Raw genomic sequence first — 14,702 nt, 5'->3', positions numbered from 1 at the left:
GGGACGAGGGCCTGATGCCTGACTTTGGAAAGGGCTAAAGGGATAATTTTTCTTCAGGGGGAACCAGATCAGGAATCTGAAATATGGGAAACCGCAACCAACCCAGAACTTTTTATTCAATTAAATGTCAAACTTTATCACAAAATCTTCTCATAAGCTAAGGATCAGACACCCTTGTGTGGCATTGGTGAGAGAGGGGAAGACATTTTAAAAAATGTGCTTAGTGCTCTGCGCATTTGAGAGTGTGTTGCTTAACTTTAGTGGAAGCTGCTTGCTAAATTTGGGAATGCTGTGACCTTCAACCAGGTCGCAAACTAAGATTAAAAGTCACATTGTCATGGCTCTCAGTACTCTATACACGGCACAAAGGAAGGTCCGATAGCTTTGAGCTTGGTCTCGTTGGAATCGCCTCGAAGAGTACATGCAGATTCATCCCTCTGCTACTCATAATGTGTAACGTTACGGCTTTAAACAGAACAAAGCCTTCCGTTAGGCTGTTTTCACTCTCACTCTTATGGTGATACGGCACACCAATTTCCCCGCAGGCTAGGCAGTCAAGAGTATTCGAATTAGCTTCGGCTTGATGTGGAGATGTGATTTGATGTGTCGTTTGTCCCCCAACTCCTCTCCAAAGTTGAGATATTTTATAAAATACTCAGGGGAGTTTCCTGAATTGTTATGCCCAAAGCCGAGAACTAGGCCCTGGGTAAATTAAGAGGCTGATCTGGGGCACTTTTGTCCACGGTCCTGTTTCATGTTGCTGCTGCTCGCCTGACCCACCACCACTCCAGCTTCCACCTGTAGGCTCGGGGGATAGTTATCTAATCATCACTCAATGTTCTTTGTAAATCTGTGGAGTGATGAGGCCTCATCCTAGACGCCAAACTCAAACTATATGCTGCTTATAATAAACATATTAAGGAACACGTGAGTTGTCTGACTGAACTGAAGCTATGAGTTAGCAGTGTTCTGTTATTCCCACAAACTGAAGCTATGAGTTGCTGGAGTGAGGCAAAATGAGGCATGGCTAAAATGCATGATCTGTTTCGTATTTTGAAAATTAAAACGTATTAATATACCTTATATATATATATATATATATACCTTATATATTATTTAAATATAGCATGATAGGTCCCTTTTAAGTATAATTCAACAAAAAAAAACAAAAAAAGTAATAAAAAAAAAAGTAATAATAATAATAAAAAAATAATCGTTTTATTTCGATTATGTTGCTTTCGTAATCGTTGCAAGCCATAATCGTAATTGCGATTAAAATACGATTAATTGAGCAGCCCTAATGCAATGCTCACATTTCAGCACTGAGTCAAAGACCTGAGTAAAAAATACACACTTCCTGACTTTTACGGTCCCCAATGGACCCATGCCCATCCCCCACCCGGAGCTAACCTTCACCTCGACCAGCACGTGCTCTTCATTATAGACTGGCGTGGCACAGAGGGCAGCAGCACCTACACACAGAGACCGATATATGAAGATAAATGATTGCTAAGGGCAGAGGAAAGGAGAATACATGGAAACAAGGTAAGAAAATACAAAAGAAAATCAAATTTTGAACTGTTTTACTATTTATGAATTAGACCAAGAACTGAGGCTAACGTGTTTGCAGCCTACAGTGCTAATGCTAGCAAGTGTCCTGCTAATGCTAGCAAGACGTAGCTTGTCACCAGCGATTGTTTGACAGCATTAATATTTTTTTTAAGTTATGGACTTCCTTTTTTGCCGCTTACTTTTACTTGACTGAACTCAGATGATGTATTATTGTAATATTCAGGAGTAATGGTGAGCTAAGGAGAGGAAAGAGGAATACATTTTGACATGCTGCAGCTATCAGTTAGCTAGACATGAGGTTCCAATGTTGGTAACTTAGCATTCTAGAAGGGCGAAAAGTTGTCAGAATGTAACAAACGGTCAAATGTTCAGGGGTTAAAACATTTTTTATTTAGTTTGTCCGTTTTTATAAGCTTAATGTAATCGGAATATCGTTTTTCGTTCTATGAAAAAGCGCCAGAGTGAGCGCTCTGTGTTTTGTAATATCTCAGCGCACGTTTCACATAGAGAGGAGACAAAATGTCGGGGAACTAAAAAATATCATCCTTTGCTCCGGAGACAGTTGTCTGTAAGTGTTTTATGTACACAATTAGCTTGTTTTGCATTTACAAGGGGTGCCCCGTCCTTTTTGTGTATGTAATGTGCTCTTTTAGCTATTAGCAGTAGCTAGCTCTGTGGCTCTGGTGCTAGCACATGTGTTTATTTCTAGCCTAGTTCGACTTGAAGTACTGCTTGATACTTTTAATAGGAGTTTATTTATGTTTATCTACTCTCTTATGCATGTAGACATTTTTGTATTTTGATTTATGTTTTTATTAATGTATTATAGTTTTACATAGAAAACAGCAAAAAGAACTACAGTTATGTCTTAAAAAAGTTTAGCCTTGTGTTGCTGTCAGTCTAGCTTTGCTCAGGATTAAGCTCGGTAGGCGCAGGACACAGATGTTACATCAACTGTTTTTTATTTAACGCCTACAGTCGGAGAACACAATCCACCAGGTGGAAAGCACGCAGAACACGCCTGAGGGAGCATCACAAGAAATGCTTATCCGGGCACATGGAACACTTAAAACAGGTAAGGATGGTGGGTCTAATTTTCAAATGTGATCAATATCACAAGTGGGCTTCTTACATCATATGTTTGAGTTAATAACTCAAACGTAAAATAAAGAAAATGTGTTTAGGAGTGTAGTGTTAATGCTCTCAGGCTCTTTGTAAACCTCATGTTCTGGAGAAATGGTGATGAATGCTTCCGTCTGTGATGTTTAGTCTTCAGGAAGTCCAAACCAAGAGGGGGAGACATCCTCAACACCAGAACTACCATCTGAGCTACCTGCAGCTTCCAAGAGATTAGTAAGTGTCAATCAAGTATTACAACATAACAATACAATATGTCAGTATTTCATTGAACAAATAAAATGGTGTATTTGTTTAAGGTTAATATGAGAAACGTTCAACTTGTCATAAAGCTGTCTCATTTCTGATGTCTGCATATGACCTACATAATTAAATGAGACCACCTACTAAATATTTACATATATTGACAATTGGTTTCTTCACACACATATTCCAGTGTTCCCAATAAGTTATCAACAACCAGCAGGAACATTAGGTTCAAAATCCCCATTCCCCGATCTCTTTCCCTCTTTTTCTCCATCAAACAGGCACATACAGAGTCATCAGTCCGATACTTAATAATACTGTATATGTATACATTGGGACAATTCAATGAGGAAGTCGACTTGAAAAATATGTAATAAAAAAACACTAACTCGCTAAGTTTCTTTCTAGGTTCATGACTCCGTAATATGACTACAGACATGCAAAGCTTCATTCCAACTTCAATTCACTTCAGTCGGCAGTGCCAGTTATGTGTATTGTTTTTCACCCTTAGGAAAGAAGCCTTGATTTTGAAAGCGACACAGACATAAGTGCTGATGGATCACATCCTGGTGAAGCTGATGACCCAGATGTACCCCCCCTGAGAAGGACTGACAGCATATTCGTAAGTTTGCATAATGAAAGTGGGACAAATAATGGGGAGCATAGCGTACTTTGTTTTCTTTAATGCTGCATTATACAATTACCAGGGATGCCAGCTTGTCACCTTTCGGCCGGGGGGGGGGGGGGGGTCTGGGACCCGGAGTAATCTGCGGCCGCGAGCTGTGTTGTGCCATCGCGCATGGTGTTATTTTGTTTTATATTATAATGAAGCGCGAGCTATGAGCTCGAGTTTTCCTGTCTGTCAGCTGAACTCTGCTGCTCCGCGATGAGTGTCTAACTACAGCAGCTACATTACCTTTCGTTAACAGTAACTGTGTGGTCCGGAGTCACTGTGGCACAGACTGGACCGCTGGTGAACAGCTGTTAGAACGGGCCGTTCAGGTGTTCAGAGCAGAGCTCCCTGTCGGAGCGGCAGTGCGTGATGTGAACTGAAAAGTTTTTCTGTCGCAATATTATTTAAGGAATCGTTGAGCTAGCTAACTAGCATACGTTGTCACTATCTGCTAACGTTAGCTTTAGCCTTCATTTTGTAATTGTTTTTTTCATAGGCTATAAACAGGTGGTATAAGTATAGATCTTGTACTTGAGTAAAAGTAGAAGTACTCAGATCTTGTACTTGAGTAAAAGTAGAAGTACTCAGATCTTGTACTTGAGTAAAAGTAGAAGTACTCAGATCTTGTACTTGAGTGAAAGTAGAAGTACCAGAGTGTAGGAATACTCTGTTTCAGTAAAAGTCCTGCATTCAAAATGTTCCTCAAGTAAAAGTAGAAAAGTATTCTCATCAAAATATAGTGAAAGTAGCGACAGTAAAAGTAGTCATTGTGCAGATTGGTCCATTTCAGAATAATATATATGATATGTTTTATAATGATTGATCATGAAAGTGTTCTCAAAGCTGGTAAAGGTGCATTTAGTTTGAATGACTTTTGGCTCATTTCCACCGCAGGCCTCGCTCGACTTATCTCGACTTAACTCGACTTGGTTAGGCCAGGCTCACTTTATGCTGCGCTTCCATTACAGTTTAGTAGCTGGGGCAGTAACTATAGTAACGCTGTGTAGGCGGAGCCGTGGCGTCATCTTCAATGCGAACCCCAGAAAAACAACATCAGCCGTTAGCTGTTAGCACTCAGAGCTCACAGCTCCTCATATCTGTTCAGAAACTAGACAAAAGTTAAACAAGTACAAACCACAGCCTGTCTGTGTCATGGTGAATACAGTCGCTGCTTTATTTCTGTCTGTAGGCCGTTGGTGTGAGTGTGGACAGTCGGAGCATATAGTGCGTTAGCTTAGCCGAACCCCATTTAGACAACACGCATTCTAATAGGTTTCTCTCCTGCCGTCTGTCTGCAGACTTGTCAAAGCATTAATTCATGGTTTTTACTAACCGGTATCAGTATGTTGTTACTTCGGCATCATTTAGAAACGTGTATTACAATTAAATCACGGTCAAATATGTTCACACAAGCTTCTCTGTTTTCAGTCGTCAGTTTAGCATATTCAGCAGCCCGGTTGTTGGCCTCGCTTGTTGGCCCGATAGAACCACGATTTTGTTGGGGCAGAAAAAAGGTGAAAAAGTACCCGCAAGCCGGTACTACGCTAAGTGGAAAAGCAACCAAAAACGGGCCCCGCACGGCTCGCCACGCTTAAAGCGAGCTCCACGCTGTAGTAGAAATGCGCCATTTGTATACTGCAGGGTAGCTTGTGAATTTACTCCAGTTGGAACTAAAGTCTGATTTAACACTTGATTATATTTACCATCATTCATATAAATCATTCATATAAACTGACTGCTACACAATTAAAATAAATGCTTTTATATATTTCTATTAGATTTAACTCTTTGGGGTTTCTGTTATTATTACCACTGCTGCTTTAGTTGTTCTGGCTGCTAAAATCCTCTGTTATAGCTAATTTTAAGGGCGATGTTCCGTGGGGTTGGGGGGTCGGGGGCTCGATCCTTGTCACCTTTTTCATACCTTATGAGTTTGCATCCCTGATTACATAAGTTTGTAATGTACATCAGCTTAGTTTGGGATATTAAAAAAAAATGGTATTAGTGGCTGCCCTAATGTGTAACCAAAGCCGAACAGTTGTTGATCTTCCACAGCCACACAATACGTTTTTTATTTTTATCAAATATTAAATTACTGGGAGGATTTAATAAGAATTTCAATACATATCATACAAAATGTTTTTAAAGAACATCAACCCTAAACTTGAACTCTGACAGAGCATTTCATAGCCTTACCCTAGCACTGTATAGTGGATTGATTGTCGGGTTAAATTGTCTAGGTTTAAAGGGGAGTCAAAGACAATGTAAAAATGTATACCTGGTTTATGCTTCTTGCAGATCATTTAGATTAAATGGTCTTGTTTATTTAATTTCCAGCTCACCAAAAAATACCTGGAATCAATCTCCAAGGTCTCAGATGAACCAGAAACCTCGATGAGCAGTGGTGATGAATATATTCCGTCTAAAAGGTCCCTACATGGAAGCAGTTCCGAGGAATCGTCCCATCTTCAAAGCCAGGTTACATTAACGGAAAGCAAAAACCTGAAGAAGTCACAGAGGACTTACAGAAGAAAGACAAGTTCTTTGGATAAAGATAGAAGAGAAGAAAGTGAAAACTCTGACACAAACCTGGGAAAAGTGTCAGTAATGAAGCTGCAAAAAAAGAAGGATGGTGCCAGAGTTTACAGTAAAAAACATTATTGCCTGTACTGTCCCATGCAATGCCATAAAATGGCAAGGCACTTAATGCGTAAGCACAAAAATGAAATAGCTGTAGCAAAAGCTATCACTCTTCCTTTGAACTCAAAGGAACGAAAATTGCATTTAGACCTCATTAGAAACAAAGGAAACCGAGCCCATAATAATGAAGTCCTAAAGACGGGTAGTGGAACACTAATCCCAAGTCAGCAAGCTGGGAAACCAGGCAAAGCAAGTGATTACATGCACTGTATAAATTGTGAGGCTTTGCTTAAAAGAAAATCATTATGGAGGCACATGTCAAGGTGCAGACTTTCACAAAAATGCAGCTCAACCAAACCAGGGAGAAGTCGAATACAATCTATCTGTGCCTTTGCACAGGCTGTCCCTGATGGTGTGAGCAGAAAGGTTTGGGAGCTGGTAAATGCTATGCATCAAGATGAAATCACAGGCATCATCAGACAGGAGAAAAGTATCTTGAGACTTGGAGAACATTTGTACGCCAAGCATGGACATGACAAGACCAAACATGAGTACATAAGACAAAAAATGCGAGAAATCGGAAGATTGATTCGGCAATCACGCAAAAATGGCCGGCTGAGAAGAGTTGAGGACTTCTTTGTACCTTCCAACTTTAACTTTGTGGTCGAAGCAGTAAATGATGTTGCTGGCTTTGATCGAGACAAAAACACCTACAAAACTCCATCCTTAGCTCTAAAGCTTGGTCATAGTCTCAAGAAGATTGCAGACATTCTGGAGTGTGAAGCCAAGATGGCAGAATCGGACAATGAGGACAATGAGGCGTTTCTCCGGAACCTGGAGAGGAGTCGTAGTCTTTATGAAAAGAAGTGGAATGTGTGTGTATCGTCACGTGCCCTACAGACACTTAAAGAGGCACAATGGAATGCTCCTCAGCTCCTTCCTTTTACGGAAGACGTTAAGAATATGCACATATACCTTGACAAGTGCAGTGAAGAGTACAAACTGCACCTTGACAAAGTTCCAAATAAAAGTAACTGGGTCAAGTTGGCCAATTTGACCCTTTGTCAAATCATTCTGTTTAATCGCAGAAGAGAGGGTGAGGTTTCCAAAATGCATCTGAGTGCATTCACCCTTAGAGACACGTCTAGTGTACATTCTGATCTGGCAGGAGGACTTTCAGAGTTAGAGCAAAAGCTCTGCAAGCATTTCCAACGCATCGAAATAAGGGGGAAAAGAAACAATAAAGTACCCATCCTCTTAACGCCGGACATGATGTCATCGATGGAAGCCCTGGTTGCACATCGCCGTGCCGCTGGTGTTCCTGATGAAAATCCCTATTTCTTCTCCAGACCCGAGACAGAGAATCATTTGAGAGGATCTGATGCAATCAGACGGATTGCGAAGGAATGTGGGGCGAAGCATCCTGAAACCCTGTCGTCAACGAAGTTGAGAAAGCACATATCCACACTTTCAACTGTTCTCAACTTGAAAGACAATGAAATGGACATACTCGCAAATTTTCTTGGCCATGACATCCGCGTCCATCGACAGTACTACAGACTACCAGAGGGAACCCTGCAGTTAGCTAAAGTTAGCAAAGTGCTGCTAGCACTTGAACAAGGACGACTTGCAGACTTCAAGGGAATGAGCCTGGACCAAATCCAAATCGATCCAAATGGTAAATATATATATATATATTTATGTGTTTTCAGTATTAATGTATTTTCTATTATCATATTTGGTTTTGTTATCCCTGCTTTTCAGAGGAACTGCCAGAAGCTGTGGAAAGTGATCTTTCAGACACGGGGGCAGAGGAAGATTTGTCTTTCGGTACTCCATCATCATCAGGTGCGTTACATGCAGAGGTGTAAGGTATAACTAAGTACATTTACTAAAGTACTGTACTTAATTAATATGTTGTGGTCCTTGTACTTTATTTGAGTATTTCCATGTTATGCTTCTGTGTACTTCTACTCCACTACAGTTCAGAGGTAAATGGTGTACTTCTCCTCCACTACATGTATTAATACCTTTAGTTACTTCACAGATGTGGATGAATGATGTGAAATATAATCAAGTCTTAAATCAGACTTTAGTTCCACCTGGAGTAAATCCTCAAGCTACCCTGCAGTATACAAAGTCATTCAAACTAGCTGCACCTTTACCAGCTTTGAGAACACTTTCATGATCAATCATTATAAAACATATCATATATATTATTCTGAAATGGACCAATCTGCACAATGACTACTTTTACTGTCGCTACTTTCACTATATTTTGATGAGAATACTTTTCTACTTTCACTTGAGGAACATTTTGAATGCAGGACTTTCACTGAAACAGAGTATTCCTACACTCTGGTACTTCTACTTTTACTCAAGTACAAGATCTGAGTACTTCTACTTTAACTGAAGTACAAGATCTGAGTACTTCTACTTTTACTCAAGTACAAGATCTGAGTACTTCTACTTTTACTCAAGTACAAGATCTGAGTACTTCTACTCGAGTACAATATCTGAATACTTTTACTTCAACTCAAGTATTAGATCTGAGTACTTCTACTCAAGTACAATATCTGAATACTTCTACTCAAGTACAAGATCTGATTACTTCTCCCACCTCTGGTTACATGTTTCACAGTTTTTACCCTCCAACACAATAGGCATTGCTTACTGTGCGGCTGAATGAGCGTTGAGATCAACCATATGCCAATTTTTGTATTATTTATTTTGTCAAAGGATCTTCAAGGTCTCGCAGAAGACTGCTGACTCCTGAGGAGCTTGATGGCAACATTACGTCTATAGGCACAACTTCTTCAACCCACAAGAAGAAGAGAAGAAGAGAAACAGAGTCTGACAGCGATGACCCCAAAACAGGTAATGCACTCCTGCTATTTGAAAATGACCTGCTTTAACAAAACCTGTGGAATTTTACAATAATTATGCTCGAGTCCTTATATTCTACCAAATATACACCAACTGCTTTAATTTAAATTGATACTATGATGGAACAGCCCCAGCCGGGCTCTACCTCTGCCGGCTGGAGTCTCAGCCAAATGCGAGAGCTGCTGCAGAAGCAGCCATTCAGATTAACGCTTGTCCAGCATTTTCCAGTATTGACATGTATATGAGATTATTATTGATTACTTGTTTCTGGTTCTTTGACCAGGTTTAGTTATGTGTTATACGTTGAGTACAATTTGTTAAAATACACTTAGCATGCTCTGTATTGCAATCATAATTGTTCAGATTATTAGGGCTGAGCACCAACAGAGTTGGTATTGAAATCTCAAAGATTATTATAATTATTTTTAAACAAAATTAACTGCATTGGAGTGCCTTAACGTGCTACAAAAGTAGATTTTCTTTTTGGCAAAACTGTCACGATTGTTGGAAAATGTAATCCTTTTTTTCCACATTTGCTTCTCCTGGTATTCCATAGTTGTCACCTATCTATATTTTGTTCATACATTTATTTTTATTTTTTCTTTTGATAGGAAAATCGATAAGATCCAGTCGAGGACAGCGGACCACCAAGGATTTTGATAAGCCTGCTACTGCAGGAAAGGTTGCGGTGTCGCCAGCACAGAGGTTACCAAACACTGCCGGTAAACAATAACCTCTTGTTTTTATGTAATATAATGTACCCAAATCAAAGAATATGTAGAATATTACAACGGATATTCTTCTAATATTACGTTGATTACGAGTTTATTTGCATTTAGAATGGGTTTTGAGTACGGTTGCAAAGGGGCGGAAAGTTTCCATGGGAAGTTAAGCTGGGGAATTTTAGAAATATTCGATGCAAAATTAAACAAAAAACATGACATTCAACAGATTTAAAAATGTTTAACAAATTTTAATTATTTTATTGAACAATCATTTGTTTCATTGAAGAACAAAAACAGGAATGTTGAGTTAAATGTTACTCATCCCCCCCAACCCCACTCATTAAAAAATGCACCCCCCATCCAAAAATCCCCACAAAGTCCCATTCAAAATTCTAATTGAAAAGAGCCCTTCTCCCTCCAAAAAGTCCCATTAAACATGTAAATCTTCCTTCAAGCAATCCTCTGCATTTTGGCTAAACCCTTTCAGTCAATGGGCTCTTCCTGGGCCTCATCAACATCCAACTCTGAGTCTTCCTCTTCAGTGTCACTGTCCAGCCTTGTTGAGGATGGCTCTGTGTCAGGCTCAAAGGTTTGCCCGAAGGCCAACCAGTTTTTCCACTCTCACATTTGTGAGCCTGTTGCGAACCTTTGTGTGGTCTCAATAGCCATGCAGTAAGCAGTGTGCTATGGCATGGATATTCAAGTGTACTTGAATGGCATCTGTTTGTTTTAGTCAAGATTATGCTAAAATATACTTTCCCCAACTATATTTAAGTTCCCTATGAAGAGCCAACCTTCAATTTAGAAAATTCCCAGTTTATTCATGTTTATTCCCATGAAAAGTTTCCATCTTTGAAAATTCCCGTAATTTTGCAACCCTAGTTCTGATCCAAAAGTGATCACTCAAGAGGCACGTGGAGGCGTGTTCTAATGGCAGATGTAAACAGACGCATTAGAGCTGTCTTCTTGGGATGGGTACTTTAGCTTTTAATTCTTTAAATCTCCAGTTAATGATGAATACATATCAGGTTGGCTACCAAATCAGTCATACAACTGATGCTGTTTTAAAAATGTATGTTTGACCTGGTGTCAGAATATAGGCATTCAAGATATTTCTTTAAGAAATTACACCTTTGATCAAAATAATAAGCTCATTGGTCCCTCAATAATGTTTTATGTCACTTGTCTGTATGCCTGATTGTCTTTTCTTTCTTTCACTAGAAACCACAAAGAAGAGGAGTTGGACTCGTGCGGAGGTCGAAGCTGTTGAAAACACACTAATGACCTTCATAAAATCTGGTAAAGTACCAGGAAAGTTTGACTGCATTGCTTGCATTACAGCTTCTCCAGAAGCACTGATTGAAAGAAGCTGGACAGCGGTGAAGTTTTACGTGAAAAATAGGATCACTGCCCTTCAACGTGAAAGTGCCAGGAGAATTTACTGAACAAATACTAATATGTGCTCCTTGCATTTGTTGTAACTGTTTATTTCAGTTTTAATCTTGAATTGAACAGACTGAACAGACTGTGACAATTAAAACTGAAAATAAACGGATCGTAACAGTACCCTGTTTTGTTGTAACTGTTACACTGCGTGTTTTTAAAAATGTGTTGTTTCTCCTGCTCTTCTGAGCCTCAGAGCTCCTAGGTACCGTCCTACACCAGTTGGTGAGTAGGCTTGTTTAGTACAATGTTACATTAATGCATTTGGCGAGGACAAATGTAAAGTCTGTGCCGTTTGGCCACATTTTAAATAATGGTTCTAAATCATTGCTGATTTTAGCCTTCTATAGGCATAGAGGGTAACGGGTAGAGTTATTGAGTACCCGTTACGATCTGTTTTCAGTTTTAATCTTGAATTGTCACAGTCTGTCGGTTTCCTGTTTTACTTTGAAAGGTGTTCACCCTGTCTGTCATGTCTGTATTCATTTCCTGTCTGTGTTTTCCCTCCTGTCATCTGATTCTGTTCACCTGGTCTCTTTGTGTTCTCCCTCCCCAATTGTGTCTTATCGTGTTGATTGGTCATGTATGTACTTAAGTTCTGGTTTCCTGTTTTTGTTGTTGTGCTAATTAAGGAGGAGAGTTATTGTCTGTTTTGGACATCCAGTCACTTTGAATAAAGGTTATTCTTGGTTTAACACAGCACCTGGGTCCATCCTGTGCTGCTCAATCCTGACAGAAGGTGGGTTCTTTCTGTCAGGATTGAGCAGCGCAGGATGGACCCAAGTGCTGACAGACATGTTTAAACTGAAAATAACCTTTATTCAAGACGACTGGATGTGCAAAACAGACAATAACTCTCTTTCCCTCTTAATTCGCAAAAAGAACCCAGGAAACCAGATCTTAAATACATACATGACCAATCAAAACGATAAGACAGAGTTGGGGAGGGAGGGAGAACACAAAGAGACCAGGTGAACAGAATCAGATCATCAGACAGGAGGGAAAACACAGACAGGAAACTAATACAGACATGACAGACAGGGTGAACACCTTTCAAAGTAAAACAGGAAACCGACAGACTGTGACAATTCAAGATTGAAATAAACAGAGGGTAACAGTACCCTGTTTTTTGTGTCGCCAAGCTAAAACGTTACTTTGTTTTTATAATTTAGAATACATGTGAGAGGCATGTAGGATGTTAGGGGACAAATATTTAAAATAAAATGCAACAGCTGTCTGTTTGAAATGAAAGCTTTGTGAAAATGAATGAACTCAATTTGTGTCTCCTTTTTTGTACAGGAAGTATAGGTATACCATTCTTTAACATAGTTTCTGGTCATTAGGATCATCAGCGACAGTAAAAAGTCATAAAGCAGGTCTGGTGGGTATTTAATTTGTTTATTGTTTTATTTGCAACGTGTCAAATAAACAGTGCAAACAAATTGAAATAAATGTAAAAGTCGAATGATCCTCCTCAACCTTTAACTATTGAAATCTAAACAGTGAAAGGTAGTGTATAGTTTTTAATTGATTGGTATAAAGGTCACCATTCTGCTGAGAGAACATCTTTAATGTTTAATTTTGAAAAGGCAAGCAAGTATTGCTTTCTTTTGGTTCGGTGCAGTGCCTAACAGTAGTGTTGATGGTATGCCAATGAACATAACCTGAAATCCCTCCCCCCATGGGGACCAGTCCCCATGGGGGGAGGGATTTCAGGTTTCTTTATTTTTTTGAGAGTTTGCAAAATGTCAAGTGATTTTTGTGTTAACAAAAAATTCTAACGATTTTAGCAGTTAAAATCATGTCTCTAGACCCTTCAGAAAGGCTGGATCCCATCAGGCTGTATACAGTCAGGGGCCCCCACGGGGTAGTATAAACCTGTATGTGTGTGTGTGTCCTGTAAAACCTCCCAAACTTTCTTTTTATGTGTGCATTGTTATTTGTGCTTGAGCAACATTTTACTTGAACTTTATTTCAATTAAATTAGTTGTAATTATTGTCCTAAATTTTTATTTGTTTTACAGAGATGTTTCACAGTTGCCTGGGCCTAGTGGCCCACAGGCGGCGTTTATCCAGCAGCCAGAACATCCATCTGTGCCTGCCTCTAGGTCAAGATCTACCGTGGCTCAAGGGCCTTCACCAGAGCCATCACCACCAAGGACCAGAGGACCAGCATCACTACAGCTGCCTCCACCTCCATCTGTGCCTGCCACAAGGTCAAGATACACCCCAGCACAAAGGCTCCACCACAGCCATCACCATCAACCCAGCCAGCAAGGAGGTCTCGTGGAGGTCTCGTATAGCACTTGTACCCCCCACCTACACAGCAGCATGCACCATCACCCCCACCTTCACAGCAGCCAGACCCACTGTCTTGGAAGACAGACAAAGACCTTGACACTGTCTTGACATTTATAATAAATAGTTAGTTGGAAGTTCTGATGTTCAATATTGTAAATATTGAGATTTTCCAGTTTCTTATATTTATATAAATAGTTGGTTGAAAAAAAACATATTTCTAATAAATTGTTGGTTGAAAAAAAGGTTTGAATGCTCAATTTGTATTTGTACACATCACATGAACCTTGGTATGTAATATGAAGTCATTATTCAGTCCTAATGTATCTCAGTCCCTGCTGTGGTGAAAGTACAGAAAGAACACCTATTTTACTCAAAATCTGAACTTAATTTTTTTCATTTTAGACATGAATAACACATTTATATACAGTGTAATTCAAATATTTCACTGCTTTTGTGATCCTAAGACTTTGGTAACCAAATCTAAAACACCAAAATAATGCGATCACATGAGTAAATTTGTGTTTTCACAAGAGTTTTGAAGATTTTCCGAAAATCGGAAGTCACATTTTAATCTTTTGAGCTACTTATCTCATCAACCAGTGCTCTAATGTGAGTAATTTGTATATATAGCAATACCAGACATTGTCCTGAACATTTTGATATGTAACACATGGGGTGTCATGTTAGAAGAAATACATTTAAAAAGGTGATTTAAGAAAACATCTAAAAATTGCGAAAATACCCTTAGACTCCAGAGGGTTTGTTCTCGAAATAAGATCTGTGGAAAACGAACCTGTTTGATAAATGCACGTTTTGTTCAGCCGGATAATCTCCACATGTCTACCCTACTTTTATAATTTTCGGATCATAAATCTAATCGCCACAAGCAAAATGCTAACGTTATGCTATAAACAAACTACAGCAGGGTCGCTGCTTCAACGTCACGCAAACTTAAGATCAATATTAAAAACTACAGATTCTAAATGCTACAAGTTGAAGCATTTGTGTTAACAGTTTGCAGGAGCGCAGGTACTTGCTTTCAAGCAGAACAGGGCAAAACAAAGTTAGCGGGAGTGTTT

At 39.4% G+C, this 14,702-nt stretch overlaps 1 protein-coding gene across 2 annotated transcripts; it reads left to right on the top strand.

Annotated features, from left to right (window-relative positions):
- Positions 1-1,189: 1,189 nt before the first annotated feature.
- Positions 1,190-13,923, top strand: LOC307039098 (uncharacterized protein). 2 transcript variants are annotated; one of them, XR_013808136.1, is made up of 10 exons: positions 1,190-1,545; positions 2,551-2,647; positions 2,842-2,925; positions 3,467-3,577; positions 5,966-7,946; positions 8,033-8,116; positions 9,008-9,145; positions 9,766-9,876; positions 11,101-11,547; positions 13,347-13,923. XR_013808136.1 is itself a non-coding variant. In XM_079680897.1 (9 exons), exons 1-9 carry the CDS (start codon positions 1,535-1,537, stop codon positions 11,322-11,324), a joined length of 2,841 nt encoding a protein of 946 aa, XP_079537023.1. In that variant the 5' UTR covers positions 1,190-1,534; the 3' UTR covers positions 11,325-12,048. The 2 variants fall into 2 exon arrangements, 1 of the variants encoding a protein (XP_079537023.1); XM_079680897.1 differs by lacking the exon at positions 13,347-13,923 and having other exon boundaries at positions 11,101-12,048.
- The last annotated feature ends 779 nt before the right edge of the window (positions 13,924-14,702 follow it).

This window comes from Notothenia rossii, assembly GCF_949606895.1.
Source record: "Notothenia rossii genome assembly, chromosome: 5".
Taxonomy (NCBI): Eukaryota; Metazoa; Chordata; class Actinopteri; order Perciformes; family Nototheniidae; genus Notothenia; species Notothenia rossii.
This window is presented reverse-complemented; position numbering and strand designations above follow the sequence as displayed.